The sequence below is a fragment of the Salvelinus namaycush genome, chromosome 20, assembly GCF_016432855.1.
Source record: "Salvelinus namaycush isolate Seneca chromosome 20, SaNama_1.0, whole genome shotgun sequence".
In the NCBI taxonomy this organism is placed as follows: Eukaryota; Metazoa; Chordata; class Actinopteri; order Salmoniformes; family Salmonidae; genus Salvelinus; species Salvelinus namaycush.
In genome coordinates, this window is record NC_052326.1 from 23,822,150 (window position 1) to 23,840,257 (window position 18,108).

Consider the following 18,108-nt stretch of genomic DNA (forward strand, 5'->3'; position numbering starts at 1 on the left):
GACAATTGGAAGTGAAAAATAACAACCGATTCCAATATGTTCAACTGAGTGAGACAAAATATGTTTGGACTAGCAATGAATCTTGAGTCAAATTACATGACTGTGAATCACAAGCAAACAATAGCAAAACTTGATAGTAAATACTGAGAAGTTGTATTATATGAAGAGATTTCTAGGTATTCATCAAATCTAGCTCATATTTGAAGCAAAGTAGATATACGGGGGGCTTTGAGTGGAAAAAGTGAGAGCTGCTGGTTTTACGGGTGCAGTCCTGTAATGCATGCTCTCATATAAAACACTGGTGACAGAGCACTGCTAGTAGGGCAGGAACCAATAGGAACGTTACAGAGACAGGTGTTCTGTCTAATGGGATCATAAATACAAAATAGAACAGTCTTTTATCTGATGGAAGCTTTAAGGCAGAAATCAAAGATGCCATTGCATGCTGGTTTGGCTCATGATCTGTAAGGCCTGCATAGACATGCTATAAAAACAGAGAGCGAAAATAATAATGACCGTTTACAGATTCACAGGCCATTCATATAACAAAATGTATGTGGTCTACTTGTATGTCACTATCCATCAGCATTGAGCAACTATTATGTGGTTTAAGAGCAAGAAAAATTCAAGTACAGTATCATTTTTTCAAATCAAAAACATTATTTGAAATAATTTCATAAAAAGACCTGGTTCAATTTTGATCAAATAATGAAACTTGTCTGTCCCTTATTCCTCCCTCTGACCCTGAGCTTGTCTGCTGGATAGGACAGTGGTACTAGGCCACACCAGGGGCTACTCCCCACTAGTTTGTGATCTCAATATCCTGAACGACTAGGACCAGTTTATTGCTGGCCAACACTAATGATGGGTATTTCATGACAACAAACCCCATTGTTTCAGGAGGTCATTGGGTGGGTTGATGTGTGCTTGTTTATTGCTGCAACTGGTAAAGGCTTAGCCAAGGCTGTGTTATTGGCAGCTTCCAAAGAGATATTGTTCAGGGGCTGTTTGTGTTGCTTTATCATTACCGCAGGAACAATGAGCGGCACCCAACAAACACCACAACTACTTGCTCCTCCTCATGAGAGTTGTGGAGTAGGGAAACGGAAAGGGGGATCCCTAGTCAGTTGTACCCCTGAATCAGTACATGCTACACACACCAAAAAGATCAAACAAAAGGCCCCCTATTTTCTTTTTCAAGAGCCCTGGAAGAGGGTGTCAAGGGGATATATCAAACCAAACAATTAAATGAGATTGTTGTCTCCTCCAAAAACAAATACTACAGGTTTCCTACTACTGAAACCTTTCCAACTAATCTCCACCACTGAGGAGAACCCTTGTCTCTTCTGGTGGCTTGGCCTAGAATCAGCAGTGAGTGAGAAATAAATGGGCTTTAAAAAACATTGCTTTTCTTGTCAAGACAGATACCCACTCAAGAGCAGCAACAGTCCAAATGTCTACTCATTCCCTTTCCAATCCCTCTAGTGTGTGTAAAGTGACACCTCTGTCTTTGTCTAATGAGAGAGAAGGGCTGTGGTCCCCAAGGGCCAGTGGTCCTGTCATCACTGAATGTTGCTTTCCTCTGGACAGCCCAGTGATTGTCCACTATCAACGTTAATACCCTCCAACCAGAATTCATTACAGCTCTAAATCTATGAATGAACTAGCCACGGGCTGGAGCAAACCAACCATTAACAAATCACTGGCCACAAAAAGAAATAGGTCTCCAAGGACTCCAGACTAAATTGGATTGCCAATACGAACCAAACCACAGACGTTTGAGAAGTTGAGAAAAACAACAGAAGAAGAGAGAAATACTCCAGAGCCCATCATGACTCCACTTGGTAAACTAACACAGTATTGATCGTCTCGTTTTTTGTTTGTTTAGAAAAGCCTTATCCCTGCTAATAGCTGTCTGAGAGTGTAATCTCTCCCTTGTCCTCCCCCTCTTTTATCCTCCCCTGCCCACTCCATTTATATGTTTCTTTTCACTGGGCCTCACATAGTTTGCGTTCAATGTGGCGCTGGGGCTAGGGTAAGGGGCACTGGACTGGGGTGCGATTGTGTTGCTAATGTTGACACCTGCCAGATCAGGCCGGGACTGTTTGGGGCCCTGCGTTCTACGAGCTAGATGCTCCAGGGGTCACAAATCACAGGACTCCCTCTGATTATGGGAAGCAGAGATCCAGCAACTGACTTGGCTAAAGAGAAGGGCTGGACAGAGAAAGACAGTGAAAGAGAGGTCATGATGTCAAGGATTGTTCACATGGTGTTCTATAATGTATATTTGAACTTTTTGAACTTGATAAATAAAGATGTGTAAAAAAAACTTTAAAAAACCTAGAGGTAATAAGAGAGAGAGAGAGGGATAGAAAGTGACACACCTTTATCAAATAAAAGGAAGGGGACTAATGTGTTTTGATGTTTACAACAACATTATTGTGATATTTCTCAAAATCCCGCAGTAAATCAATGCATCAGGTTATTCAAAGAAAAAGAAAAAGCCACTCAGTAATCTATTATCTCCTTGTTAAGAACGTTAACAGTAATCTCAGGAATCTGTTATCTCCTTGTTAAGAACATTAACAGTAATCTCAGTAATCTATTATCTCCTTGTTAAGAACGTTAACAGTGATCTCAGTAATCGGTTATCTCCTTGTTAAGAACATAAACAGTAATCTCAGTAATCTGTTATCTCCTTGTTAAGAACACTAACAGTAATCTCAGTAATCTGTTATCTCCTTGTTAAGAACACTAACAGTAATCTCAGTAATCTGTTATCTCCTTGTTAAGAACACTAACAGTAATCTCAGTAATATGTTATCTCCTTGTTAAGAACACTAACAGTAATCTCAGTAATCTGTTATCTCCTTGTTAAGAACACTAACAGTAATCTCAGTAATCTGTTATCTCCTTGTTAAGAACACTAACAGTAATCTCAGTAATCTGTTATCTCCTTGTTAAGAACACTAACAGTAATCTCAGTAATCTGTTATCTCCTTGTTAAGAACACTAACAGTAATCTCAGTAATCTGTTATCTCCTTGTTAAGAACATTAACAGTAATCTCAGTAATCTGTTATCTCCTTGTTAAGAACATTAACAGTAATCTCAGTCATCTGTTATCTCCTTGTTAAGAACATTAACAGTGTTCCAGACAGAATATGAACTAAAGATTGCTTTCCAACAGAGCAAAAACTGAAAAAAATAGTTTTAAATAATTCTATTACATTAAAACACAGCTAACCACAGCACATAATTTACCACTGCATCTATCTGAGATAAAACTGCTAGCTGATCTCTTTGTCTACAGTGGAAATAAGAAAATAAGAATGGGTGTAAAAAATTACATTTAGTTTACTATTAGATTCTTACCACTACCAGTAGTCGATGTTACAATTTCCTTACAGAACTGACTGAGGAATGGGAAAATGCACTGTTGTTTTTTCATGGAAGAGGACTATTGTCACTTTGTCATTAAGTTGAATGAATTTGAAGAATATTCAACTGTCTGGCTATTATGTGTAGTATATCTAAGTGTGCAGGGAGAAAATCACCCTGGCCATGACAGTCAGTGCCTGCCCAGATCCTTCTCTCCCTCCCTCTCTTCTGCAGTGTATGTTAATGCAGGAAAGGCGAGATCTGAGCTGCAGCAGAAGAACCCTTTCCTTTTAAACTGCTGCTGTCCAGCCGGATCGTGTCAGTTTGAAGGCCCCATTCAAAAGTGTTCATGCATCTGCCTTTGAGACAAAATAGTAGCTAGTTTATAAACTGTCTGCCTGGGTGCCTAAAGGCTTTAGTTCTTATTGTTTTCAGCCCCTTAATAAACTTTTTGGAGGAGTTCATCAACTCGCCTGAATAGCCTATACAGCGAGTCTCAAGACAGAAAATAACAGAAGGTTCTTTTCTCCTCCCTCTTCTTTCTCTCCTCCTTTTCTAGTGGCCATTCGGCTGACAATGGAGAGACTAGGCTGTCAGACATCAGAAGGGGTTTAGTCCCAATACAAGAAAAAAGGTATTCAATTAGAAGAAAAATGCTTTCAAAAAGGGAACGGAGACAATTGAATTTCCACTTCTTCTAAACCAGAGAGAGGATGATTCAAGCTCCAAAATCTATTATGCAATGGAAAACCCAAAACTATATTCAAAAGACAAACACAGACAAACTCAGATAATATATTAGTCTCATGGGGATGCCTGATCAGTCAGCAAATTATAGTCTACACTTGAGTTTTGAAATAACAATTTTGTAAACACTCTATCAAAAACACTATCGAAAAAGCCTATTAAGATGTTAATAAATATTTGGGGGGTTATAAGATGTCCAGGACACCCATTAGACAGGGAGCACAAATCATGGGGATGCAATAAAATGTCATATTGGCTGTAAGCCATTAATCCACTGTTACACCTTTTAAACTGTGTTAATTTTTGCAAACTTTAAAGACTTTAATAGATGTCTATTGTAATTAATTTCATACCTAATTAGAAAGCACCGCCAAAGTCCATGTGTGGACTGCCCTGTTTAGCCCGCTTGATGGCCATAATTGACGCAGTAGTAGAAACTTTTGAAGAAAAAAAGATTATCCATCGAGCAGTCCAATTCGAAGCGCTCTCATAATCATCCCTTTCTAGGTCTCCCCAAAAAGACTTGAAAGCCGCATTGGCTGGCCCTGACCAACCGCCTACTGTTTCCCACTGATGCACATTTCCCACCGATGCACTTGAGCATTTAAACGCCCTAATTAGATCTGACAAGTTAAACGAGTTAGTATTAGAAAAGGAAAAGCTGGTCAAGTTATAATTTCAGAGTCAAACTCTTGATCCCTAGCTTACCACTGTCATCATTAGTAGTCTCAGTCTCCACATAATGGAGTGTTTCGTAGAATGCCACAGAAGGCAACATCCATCAATCTTATTGCTAATTAATAATGGATACCTTTATTAATAATAATAATAATAAGAAGAAGAAAATAAGAATCATATAATTTTAAAAGCATTATAGGCATGCTGTAAATTTATGCATAGCCATGCTCAACATTAGCAGCAAGAGAAAAATAAACAAATCTAAAGACCAAATACTATTATATGTGCCGAATTATATTATTTTTGGTGAAAAAGATATGGTAGGCCGACACCTTCATATTTGTGTCAACCTGCTCAATGAATAGGCCTACAATATAAATGCCCCAGGTGCATTGCAATGTAAGAATCGATGGATTATGTTGATGAGAATCTCGTTATTTCGTTTTTGTTCAATAATAGGTGAATAGTAATAACAGTATCCTACATTGTGTCATTACCATCATAATTGTATTATCATTATTCGTTTAGTCTATATTTTTGACTGAAAACGGTGCTTTCTTGCAGTGGCGCCATCATGCAGCATTATTTGAGACAAGTTTTGGAAAAATTGTCTGAAAGCATTAAGATCGCCTACCTTGGGTAAGCCTACATGTGGCCCTGTCTATGGGACACCAAGATGAATTACAGGGGGAACTGCAATGAGATGGATTTGTAGGCAGTAGCGTTGCATGGGTAGAATCACTGGGAAGCCCGAAAATAAAGCCATATTACAACCTATGTGTTGTGATAATTGTGTTGTTTGCTCTATAACCTGCTAATTCATATGCCTTGTGACCGTGTTATATAGACCTAAGGCCGAGACAATAAGAAGACACAGTGGCAGAATAAACCACACCTTTGTTTCAACCACACCTTTGTTTCATCACAAAACTGTAGCAACCTCTGTCTGGTGAATTCCACAAAGCATATTGCATGTAGCAAACAGTTACATGACCTACAGCATTGTCAAGCAAGTTAATGTTTCTGACATTTTCAGACCAGTAAACAACTATTGATTTAGAACCACAGAGAGTTACCGCAAGTCGCAAAGAAAACAGCAGCTGCCTCCACTATTCCAGCACCATTTCAACTTCAACATCATCAAATCACCTATGCTTAGTCTAAAAGATACCAAAAACGATTTTGTCCAATCAACATAAACTAAATATGATGTGGCTGTCCATGGTTCTGATATCTGTGTGTGTGCGTGTGGGTGTGCGTGCGCGTTCGTGCACATAGAAAAACATGTTGACTCACCCTACTTGTAGAGAAGGGCCAATGACCTCCTCCTCTCTTTCATGTTGACAAAATGGTCTATCACTCTGTCATGAAGTACATATTTGTTTTGTTGTCCAAGGCTACCTGGCTAAAATGATTGCTCGCTAGCCTAACTTCCTTTCATGGGCAACGTTAGCTAGTTAACATTAGCCTCCTACTAGCTACATATTTAATTTACATCCTCTCAGGCCAGGGGAACAATGTATGAATTAATGGTTGGATCAGAATCACCATTATAATCATTGGCCAGTACAGAGAACTAAGTAAAACCACAAGTCCAAATCCCTATCCCTATCCCCATCCATTGCTAATATAGGAAAGGGCCAATTTTATCTAGCTCACCGGAGGATAACTACACAACAAGATGCAACAATTCAAGTTGTTTCTGACCAACGCTCTCAATGCGATTTGATAGGAGTGACGCCAAATTCAAACTGGCATCCCTTGACACTTTTTTTTGGTGCGCCAGGACCAGCTCACTCAGTTTAGTTCAAAGCTGATTGGCTGTTATTTTATTTTTTATTAAGGGAGTCCAAATGTTCGCTGGCTTCCCTTGCATTCAATGCTACTGGCGGCAACAATGTCATACTCTTTTGGACCAGACAACATCAGATAGATGGCCTACACATACAGAGACAGAAGGGTGCTGTTTCGCTCGCTCAGATGCTCTCTCTGGTGAGATACATTCAACCTCTTGCAAATTGCAGGGCACAGAGGTGTCTATACCAGCCATGCTCAAGTTAAACAAAAAAAATGAAACTGAAATATGTCATGCAATAGCTTTAAACTAGTGACTCGTTTGGGAAAATTTGGCATTATATACTGATGAAAAGTATAAATGCAACACCCACTGGGGGGGGAAGAGTCACTGTCGTGCCCAGTTCATGACTGTGTTTGTGTTTGTGGACCATGATAGTTCCTTAACGGTGGACACTGAGGAACTTGAAGCTCTCAACCCGCTCCACTACAGCCCTGTCGATGTGAATGGGGGAGTGCTTGGCCCTCTGTTTCCCGTAGTCCACAATCAGCGTTTTGTCTTGCTGACGTTGAGAGAGAGGTTGTTGTTCTGGCACCACACTTCTAGGTTTCTGACCTCCTCCCTGTAAGTGTCTCATCGTTATTGGTGATCAAACCTACCACCGTCGTTGATGTTGGAGTAGTGCGCGGCCACGCAATCGTGGGTGAACAGGAAGTATAGGAGGGGACTAAGCATGCACCCCTGAGGGCCCCGTGTTGAGGGTCATCGTGGTGGATGTGTTGTTGCCTACTCTCACCACCTGGGGGCGGCCCATCAGGAAGTCCAGAATCCAGTTGCAGAAGGAAGTGTTTAATCCCAGGGTCCTTATTGGAGGGCACTATAGTGTTGAATGCTAAGCTGTAGTCAATGAACAGGATTCTCACAAAGGTGTTCCTTTTGTCCAGGACTTTCAGTCCAGGCCTGTGTACCTGCATCCAGCCAATGATGCCTTATATACATAATTGCATGCAGCCCACCTGTTGCAAGTAACTGAAGCAACACAGGAAAGGCAATATGCACCAAAATAACATTTTGATAAAAACAACCATTTCTATTTTAATTATGACATAATTACGTTGGAACAAGGGTATTGACAAAGCATTTCACCAAAATAGAACTTGACTCAAGTGTCTGGAGCACCCATCACCATAATGCAAGAACATCATATATCTCTGGATAGCTGTTTTTCGAGCATGATATATCCCTGAAGTATGTGTGTGGACGCACATAAGAGGCACACATAACCAAAGTGTCAAGACAGACCATATAACTATATCATTATTGAAAAACTATACTATGATATTCTCATTAAAAGAAACGTGCGATAGGGTCAACGCAAGTTCTAGTGAAAATAGGTTAAGTAAAACATAGGCGGAAATGACAGGAACATCCTGCACACTATTGCTATAACCGGGGCCTTGAGGGCAATTCTTCATAATTTGTGCCATATGATTTTTGTCCGAAAATCTGTTCTGCAACCCCCCATGTACACTAAATACCGTGGTTCAAACAAAACGGCTGCAAAAGTATCGACCACATTAAGGAAATGTGAAGTGAGTAGTCTAGTCTAGATTAAAAAGATCATCATCATCAACAACAACAACATCATAAACAACAACGAGGACCACGAAAACATGCACGGATTAAAAGATCCTAAAGTGATGATGTATCTTAATTTAGTTTTGAAAGACTTATGAATCACAGTATAGGCCAATATTTTTATATTTTTCAAGCATGAAATGTTAACCTTGGAATGCTATATCGCATCCAATAACAATGTACAGTAAATGAGCCGGGAAATGAAATCCTTTTAAGTTATTAAGCAGGAAAGGATTCTGAACTCGTCTTTATAAATGAGGTAGAAATTCCCATGTCTTCTTCTACACTTCTCAAAGTCCCTTAAATAGCTGTAGAGGGAAGATTGTCCATTTTGGAGAATCCCACAAGAGATGGAAAACCATTCCCCTAAGTAGTGTGCACATGATAGGACTTGTCCCACGTGGCAAACATTGCTTTAATTAAAAGACCAGACCAGCCAAATGGCTTTTAAACACTGTCTGTCAGTTTGTAATACGATGAACCACCATTGTGTTTGTGCCGCAACAATAATGTTTCTGATAAGCATAAGGATCGAGTTGTCCTCATCTACTTTCTATATTTCCTTGGCTTGCTCTCTATTATTATTAGTATATTTTTAACAAGACTGCGGAGAACGAAAATCCTGTACATGACAAATTCGGGGTCCCCCTCAAATTCACAGGTCACCCAAAACAGTGGGTATAATTGCGCGTTAACGCTCCTCCCGAGGAGAGAACGAATCGAGACCTAATCGTTCAAATGTTTTCTGTATCCGTTTAACGTGTCATTACCATCCGTTGACGTGTTATTTAGAAATCAGCCCCGTGACATAGGCTATAAATCACCGTGTGTTCAGATACCAACTCGAGGTGTGAAAATATTGTTCCTTTATCACAGTGGCGGGTAACGATTAAAGGGGTCCATACTGTTAATTGTATAAAAGCTTGTAAACCATGACCCCTGCTAAATATTGTTCACTGTCGAAGAAATCGGCTTCGGTACAAACGATTTAGCATAAATTACCAATGATTGTGTTAGTTTTGGAGAGCGTGGAGTCTTTAGCCTATGTCAGTGACTGATTTATGCGTTTTGAGTCTCAAAATTCAGTGTCCTATCAAAATCAAGACAAAGCTTTCCTAACAAACCTATTTGAAATCTAATTATGACCGGCTTGGGTAATTTGATTGGTTCCAGGATTACGCCATGGTCTTTATCGTGATTTTGACTGTCCGTTTCCATAAAATAACCAGGCATGCTTACAGTAGACTCTAATTTACATTATTTGACAGAAATTGGTAGCCTATTGTCTTTAGTAGGCTATAATTGATTTAAAATGTTTACAAACGTTTTTAAATAGTTAAATGTGATTTCTTAATTACAACTAATATATTCTTTTGCCCTCTGTGTGTAAGAAATCTACATATTATTATTATTAATATATAATAATATTATTATTGGGCTATTATTAGGCTATTCCTATTATTTATATTATTATATTCTATTATTATTGTCAATAATATCGTAATCGATTATATAATTAGCTGTTGCGAGGGTTTTCAGCTTTTGCCCTCTGTGTGTAAGAAATCTACCAATGTAAATTCCAGTGAAATGTGGCGAAAGCGGGCTGCGGGGAGGTTAATCCGAGTTTAATGCAGTGAAGCACAGCGCAGGGTCTGGGCTATGATGGGTGTGTTATCTCTGCCCAACATTTGGGTCTCCCTCAATTTCAACCTAACCAAATAGCTGCAAGAAAGTGCAGATAGAGTTACTCTCAATGCCTGAGGATTTTTTTATTAATAGCTAAATAACTTCCCCATACTTTCATTAAATCTCTCTCACACACTATTCCAGATGGATTTGTTTGAAGTTGTCTCTTACTTCATTCCCCTGTCCTTCTCATTCAGCACGGCTTTAGACCCCGAAATATAGCTACATTATATTTCAGGAGATATGTGTGTGCGTGCGCGTGTGTGTTTGTGCGTGTGCGTGCATGCGTCGAACACACTCATTTCAAAGCTTTCTTTATTTTTGGTCTTTATACATTTAAAATTGTTTTGCCCGTTTCTGTCGTTTAATAAAGTCTGCAACTTCTCAGTTCTCATAGATGACGTGATTCTTTACTAATCCTTTGCATAAAACATCCTTGTTCTTAATCGATACCCATGATCATTTAATTGAATATGCACACAGAGAAAGTGAGCCTGGAGCCTCGGATTGCCTGACACCACAGTGGCTCTCCAATGCTCTCTCTCGTGATCCCTTCCCAACGCCCAGAAAGCCCGTCTGACCTCTGTTTGATTAGATTGAGAACCACAGGTAATCCGAAGATTTGCTGAAGTGTCCCTTGCCTCCACCTCACCAATTCCTCCAGGCTACAGAGGACAGTTTGTTGGTTTAGTTATTATAGATTGTCCCTTTAAAATGGGCGGATTCATTCTTTCCCTGGCGTTCTGATCAGTCATGCACAAACAATATACCTTCTCCAGGATTGAGAACATGCACGTGTGGCGTTTTGTCTAACCCCTTTACCCCGTTGGTCGCCTAATTCAACTTGTCAGGGTCATCGCAGCATCTCACTATCACTACCACGTTATTGAGGATGGCAGGTGGAAAGCGTATATGGATGAATATTCTTATCAAAATGACATAGGTTAAGGCTGCGTTCCTTTAATAAACACGTGTGTAGGGATACCAAGACAGTGGAGGTACAGCTTTCTGTAAACTCTTGTATATAATCTTATATATCATCTCCACACATCATGGTGATCTATCTCCATTAAACTACGCCAAGTGGCAGCGGTGTAAGGCACTACATCTCAGTGCTAGAGGCGTCACTACAGACCCTGGTTCGATTCCAGGCTGTATCACAACCAGCCGTGAATGGGATGTCCCATAGGGCGGCGCACAAATTGCCCAACGTCGTCCGGGTTAGGGTTTGGCCGGGGTAGGCATCATTGTAAATAAGAATTTGTTCATAACTGACGTTCCTAGTTAAATAAAGGTTAAATATAAATAAATAAAATAGCCTATTGCAACTTGCTTGAAATTATACATTGAAAATAGCCTACTTGTTTTATCATTTCGGATTACACAGAAGATAAATCTGTGATGCAACACTCACATATAGCCTATGAATAAATAGACAAATAAATCAACACATTTAATACATCTAGAGAGCTCTGAAGTAAACCACAAATCTCGTCAATGTGTCACCAGGGCGAGCCACTGTGAGCTCCGCTCAGAGATGAAAGTGAAAAGAAATAAAAGGCTCAATTTAATCTGCGTTAAAACCCTTCAACATAACGTCTGTGCTTCCAACTCAGAGAGTGAGGGGCTGATTGGGGATAAATACATTTCTTACCATGCCTGCAAGCTATTACACCCCACTCCAACACAGCCACCTTTTCAACAGACACGTTTCCATTACTTACGCTAATAAGTCTCAACGTTATTAAATGCCATCCGGATGGTAAACTGTATAAGGACAAATACGAATCTTTTTAAGAATTAAAAAGCACATTTGGTATGTTCTGAGTTCACGAAGGCAGATCTGACGCTGTCATTCGTAGGCCTACGTGAGGTATCCAACATTCTGATGTGACACTGTTGCAAGTAAATTAACATTTCATAATGCAGGGCATGGGCCGACCAAATCTTCGATGTAAACATGGTCATAACGGACATTTGTTTCCTATTCGTGTGTTGAGCATCGAATAAGAACAATCATCATCAGAAAAAATAGCAAAGCAATTAGGAAAAAATGCAGTTAAACATTCGGCAACAAGTTCACCTTGGAATGGAACAAGATAAAATCCCTTTGAAATCAGAAGCCGAAATGTTACTGGCTCTACCAATGGGTAATTTTGCCTGAAGTGTTTATAGCCAAAGGCTATCTGTTTACAAACTGAAACGCCAACATTACACATGCAGCTGAGAAACACAATGATCCGATCTCTAAATTGATAAATGAACACAAACCATTTAAAAAAAGAAAGCACCGTTTTGCACCATGAAATGCGTTGGCTATTCTCCTCCAACCGATTATTCCGTAATATTACAAAACTATCTACCAGCGGGGTATACTGAATAATTCATTTCCCTTTATATGTACCCTTGCCCTTTGTCCAAAATATTTTCTTTCTCTGGTTGCGGGTTTTTGAATGAGAATGGACCGGACAATTCCCCTTTTTGCTGCCCTGCTTTCTAAGATTTGCCTTTGTAGACCTACCTCGGAATCTTCACTTTAGAAAAGCGTCATTGGAGAGAGGTTTTGCGACTGAAGTTCATCTTCAAGTTCGAATAAGTTTGGCTGTGTTTATTTATGGGGAAAAGCTTTTTGTGAACTCTTATCTAAACCCTATTCAATGATGTTTGATCTTCTTAAATGGTGACCTTTGTCTCTTTCAGGACAGGTTTGTATAAGCACTATGATTTTCTCTCTCCCTCTATGTTCAATGACAGAGAGCGCACTGACAAGTGGCACAATAACACGAACTAACTAACTGAATTACATTTTTCATATAGACTTAGGCTATACAAAAATATGAATTTGAGTTATCTTAAAATACTAGCTAAATAAATAATGTCGTTTATTCCGATTAGCTATAATGTTAAAAATGGTAATATTCACAATAAGCGTTGTTATTTTTAAATGGTAATCATTTGTTTCAAAAACGTTTGTTACCAACTAGTTAATGTGTGCAAGCGTTAACATAATTGCCTTGAGTGTTACGGGGATATGGCTGCAGAGAAGATGCCCTCCTCGTTTCAGTTTAACTAACAAGTGATGTAGTGTCTCTAAACCGACATTGATCGTCAAACCGGTCAACTGTCAGCTGTCGTTTAGGAAGATCGTTAAAAGAGCGGGAGAGGAATTTGTAAAACAAATACATTTTCTGGAGCTAAATAGGCTACCTTCCGTCAGGGCTCACATAAATAATTGAGTAATTGAGTAAAGACTGACTGGGATTTCAAAGCAGGAATGAATGAGCCAATCTGCGAGAGGATTTTCCGATTTACCATAAAAGTATAAGGATTTCCCAAGAGATATAGACCATAGAAAAATACATTTAAATCAATTGTTGACCTATTTGAAAATTCTAAGATGATTAAAAAAACGACTGTAGCTTCACCTCCAAATAATAATAAATAAAATAATTATTAATTATATAGGCCTAATAGGAATAGGGTGTAGGCCTACTAAAATGTAATAATAACAACAATAGCGATAACGATAATAATAAAAATAATGGTTGTTGATGATGATGATGTTGATGATGTTGTATTGGAATTAGCATGGGCCTAATACAGCATTATCGTGGTGTGTGTATAGGATAAAAGTACGCCTAACATTTTATTGTTTAATAAGACAAATAAGAATGACACGATTTAGTCACAATTTATAGCAAAGTAAACCATGTTTTTCTTTGCTGGCCTACCTTTATCACCGAGAATGCCATCGATGCTATGCTTTGTTTTCTTTTCCCCGTCTTCATCCTTCTTATCACTATCGTCGTCGTCATCTTTCTTGCCGAATCGGGCCCTCAGAACTCGGCTGATGGAGCTCACTGAGAGAAAACCAAATAGGCCTTGGATTACAACAAAAAAGTCCTACGGTATTTTGTATAGTAAATGAATGGTATATTTCCTCATATGTATATGCTCATCAGCTCATGTCAAGACAATGTGAAAAATAATAAATATACAAAAATTGAAGTACAATAAATAAAAACTGCACATCAAATACCAGACTGTAGAGGGGTTCATGTCTCATCCCCTTACAGTAATCACCATAAGAAGGAAAAGTTGCTTACCAGAAGCCTCACCTGAAGGAACAGTGCTTCTGTCGCACACCCCGTCCTTCAGCAGCTTGTCCCGGATCTCCCAACTGAACATCCCGGGGTTTTCTCGCTTGTACTCCTCAATCCGCTTCTCCACATCCGGAGTTGATACCTGCTGTGGGTTTTATCATGTGCAACGACCAGACACAGAGAGAGGAAAGTCGAAACAACTTTTAATTCACACGAAGAACATGATATTGTAATGTATATGGATACAAATACACATAGCCTACGTGTTTCCCTGATGGGGAGTTTGAAATTAAGACGCATGCCTTCCTACAACATTTCAAGGCCTATAGCCCAGTCATTTTGTTAAATTAACGTCAAAAGTAGATTTATTTTGTGCATTTTAGCTAACCCTAACCCATTTCCTAACCTTACCTCCAATTATCCTAACCTGCTACGTCAATTATCCTAACCTGCTGCGTACATTTTCTGAACCTGCTACGAAAAGCCAAATCTGACGTTTAATTCGACAAAAACTGGATACCTTCTAGCCATGAACCTATAGCCTAGGCTACTCAATTTACTGATTGAAGGCCTAGTTTCGAGATGTATGGTTCCTGTCTTCATAGGCTACCTCACAAATCAATCACACACAAAACTGCATGTATTTCACTCCATGCAACAGTCATAACTTATAGGCTATAACTCGTAATGTTTGCATGTGGAAATGGTTGCATCATGCAGGCATGCAGGTGTGTAAAATGCACGTGACATGATAACTGACGAAGAAGAAGAAGAATTGATAGTCTTACACGGATTGCAGGTCAAGGTGTCGGCTAGCTGATGTCGATTGTGAAATAACGTAGAAACTATAGTCCTCCACTCACCCTAGGCTTGCTGCCTCCTATTGCCCCGGGACGAATCGAACCGGTCTCCTGGTACCGACAGAGGATTTTGGAGACACAACCATGGGAAACTCGTAGCTGTCGCGAGATTACGCAGGGTCGGATGCCATGGTGGGCCATCTCTACTATCTTGTGTCTGATATGATTTGGCAGCGGCCTCCCGTTGATGAACACTCCACCGAGCTGGTTCACCCGACCTTGGCCCAGGGGGGTTGATACTGTTCCACAATAAACATATTCAGGTCCTGTATATTGTCCTGATGATATTGTAATTGTTAAAGTTTAATGCGCAAGAGATCAAGTTAGACAACAATGCAATGACAAAGAGGGCAATGTGAAATTAGGTTAAGGATAAACAATTAAATATGTTGATGTGAAATTGGTTTGGTACTATATAGGCCAACTTTAAATTAATTAATATCTTGAGCGTTATTTCACATAGACAATAATTCAATACAAAATGAGTAGGCCTAGGCCTGTAGTTCTTGACTATCAATTTTCGTCCCAAATTCCATTATCATGCGCCTATAATAATCATCATAATAATATTAATTATCATTATCGTCATCACAACCGTGATAATAATACAGTAATAATAATTGTATGGATGTGTCGAATGGATGAACGTCTAATTCTGACATTAGACTGTGAGAACTGGTAGCAGCAAAGGTTTATTATACTAAACTATAAGATAGACACATTCCAAACATATCCCACAGCCCATCCATTCTTAGTAGATAACCCTGCCCACACTCATTCCCAGTCAGCCTGGCTGGCAGGACGTATCATTAGTGCCATAGAGCACTTGAGGATCTCATTTCGTATTCAAGAGGCACTGAAGAGTGTGGAACTTTCCACCTTGATTATTCCTAGTCATGCTGTACAAATATTGATGTGATCCTTTGAGCTATCTCTTTGCTGTGTATTTTGTTTCCATTTGCAGCAACAGGATACTTCAACAAATCCTGGAGCTTTTGGTATTGTACATTTTCGTTAAAAGCTCTTGAGCACGAACAGGCTGTGATTGGGACCGATTCCCATAAATAGGCCTACCTGCAAATACAAATTGGTATTTTTCCGCGCATTTGCTTAGATCTTTTTTTTTGTATTTCCTCGCATAGTTTATAATTTGACTCATGAAGTTATCTTAGCAACCACGTCACCATTGGTTTAGTACGTTTTAAATTGCATAAAAATATCACTAATCAATCAGGAGGATAGGCCTATTACGCATTCAAAATTCTATGAAGTAACATTTTGATCATCCGTATTGTCAGTGAGGTAAACATAACAAACACTAGAAATAATCCATTTAAAGTAGGCCTATACTTCTACAATCAACATCTAGGCCTGTCTAGCAATGTTAGGCTGTCTATTCTGTAACACAACAATTTCATTTTCCCTGTATAGTAGCCTAGACCTAAATTAATAGACAATATAAAACACAATTGTCTAATATTTAACAAAGATGAGCTACAACAAATCAAAAACACAATTGCCTAATATTTCTTAATCTTTCACGAAGATGAGCTATAACCTCCCTCTAAGATGACGAGTTATTTTTTGTTGCAACTCTCGAGAAATGTTTTCCAAGTTAAAAAGCTGCCGTACCTTCCAGAGGGAATCCCGTGCGGGGGTAGTTCTGGCCTGGCGCAGGGCGCATCATTCGAGGCACTGTTCCTGGTAAAGTAGCCATTCTAGCTACTGAAGCAACACCGAGTGGGCACTGGTACCAAATTCTTACTCGTGCAAAGTCCAGACAAGAAAATGTAGGTCTAAGCCGACAGGATGTGACGAAATGTCTCCTCTCAAAAGGATCAAAAGCAGACAATAAAATCGTAGTCCCAGTCAGAGAAACTCCTAAATAGTTAAACCCCTCCAACAGCAAAAGTGGTGATGTTCGTCACCTGGTTGGTGAGTTGGTGAGGTAAAAGAAGACCCCTTTAGTAAAGGGTTTTGTGCAGTGTTAAGGGAGGGGATGCACCTTGAACTCAAATGTGTAAATGGGCAAATTTTATTTAATTCTTTACCTTGATATACGTTATCCGCTAGTTTTAACGTCTGTTTGCTGGTTGAAAGTAGTATAAGTGGCCAACTTTGGCGCGCGTTGTAGGAGGAGACACTGGAGCGCGCCGATAGGCTCGACGTTCCTTATTTTATTCATGACCGGGAGAGTGGGTATAGCCGCGGACTTGTCGACCAATCAGACAACGGCATGGGACGCAACGCACTCATGCAGTTTTGAATTCATTGCATCACTCCCTCCACATTACAAAACTAAGAAACAAAACCAAACAGATGTGATGGTAATCATTATACCAGAATAAAACACGACTCCTTCTTTGCTCTGTCCATACACGTGAATCATTCTAAACAAGAATTATTAATGTGTATCTATATTTGTGTAAGTACAATATTCACAAATCCATATTGTATGTATGTATGTATGTATGTATGTATGTATGTATGTATGTATGTATGTATGTATGTATGTATGTATGTATGTATGTATGTATGTATGTATGTATGTATGTATGTATGTATGTATGTATGTATGTATGTATGTATGTAGCCTATGTATGTACGCATGTACGCATGTACGTGTGTGTGTGTGTGTGTGTGTGTGTGTGTGTGTGTGTGTGTGTGTGTGTGTGTGTGTGTGTGTGTGTGTGTGTGTGTGTGTGTGTGTGTGTGTGTGTGTTTAAACTTGGAGATAATTATTTGCTATGGTCAAGTTGGCTTAAACTTTTTATGATATCAGATAGTAATTTGAGGTTCAACACTATAGGAAAAAGACTACACGAAAAGTGCAAGAAAGGTTAAAGAAGGTAACTGAATATTAGGCCTACTCCAAAAGCAACTCTATTCCCCCGCTCATCGTCACCCGCATTTCAATGGGGATAGATTCGACCGTTACGTTGAGGGACTGACTGACTGACCATTGAGGTGCTTCAGCAAGCTATTGCCTTACCTCCCTTATCCTACCTCATTTGCACACACTGTATATAGACTTTTTCTATTGTATTATTGACTTTATGTTTGTTTATTCCATGTGTAACTCTGTGTTGTTGTTTGTGTCGCACTGCTTTGCTTTATCTTGGCCAGGTCGCAGTTGTAAATGAGAACTTGTTCTCAACTAGCCTACCTGGCTAAAGGTGAAGAAAAAAAATGAAAAAGAGATCTGGCATAACTTTGCCATC

At 39.4% G+C, this 18,108-nt stretch overlaps 1 protein-coding gene across 4 annotated transcripts in view; it reads right to left on the reverse strand.

The window, feature by feature from the left end:
* Positions 1 to 16,604, reverse strand: part of LOC120065719 (paired box protein Pax-7-like) — a 65,367-nt gene extending 48,763 nt beyond the window's left edge. For 2 of the 4 annotated variants that reach the window (XM_039016807.1, XM_039016806.1), the window contains exons 1-4: positions 16,520 to 16,604; positions 14,891 to 15,126; positions 14,043 to 14,172; positions 13,656 to 13,784 (exon numbers count right to left, since the gene is read on the reverse strand). In XM_039016807.1, the coding sequence (XP_038872735.1) occupies positions 13,656 to 13,784; positions 14,043 to 14,172; positions 14,891 to 15,126; positions 16,520 to 16,604 (580 nt within the window). Of the gene's footprint in view, positions 1 to 13,655; positions 13,806 to 14,030; positions 14,173 to 14,890; positions 15,127 to 16,519 lie in introns of all 4 variants that reach the window. The other 2 variants (XM_039016803.1, XM_039016804.1) reach the window with 2 other exon arrangements.
* Between the last annotated feature and the right edge of the window lie 1,504 nt (positions 16,605 to 18,108).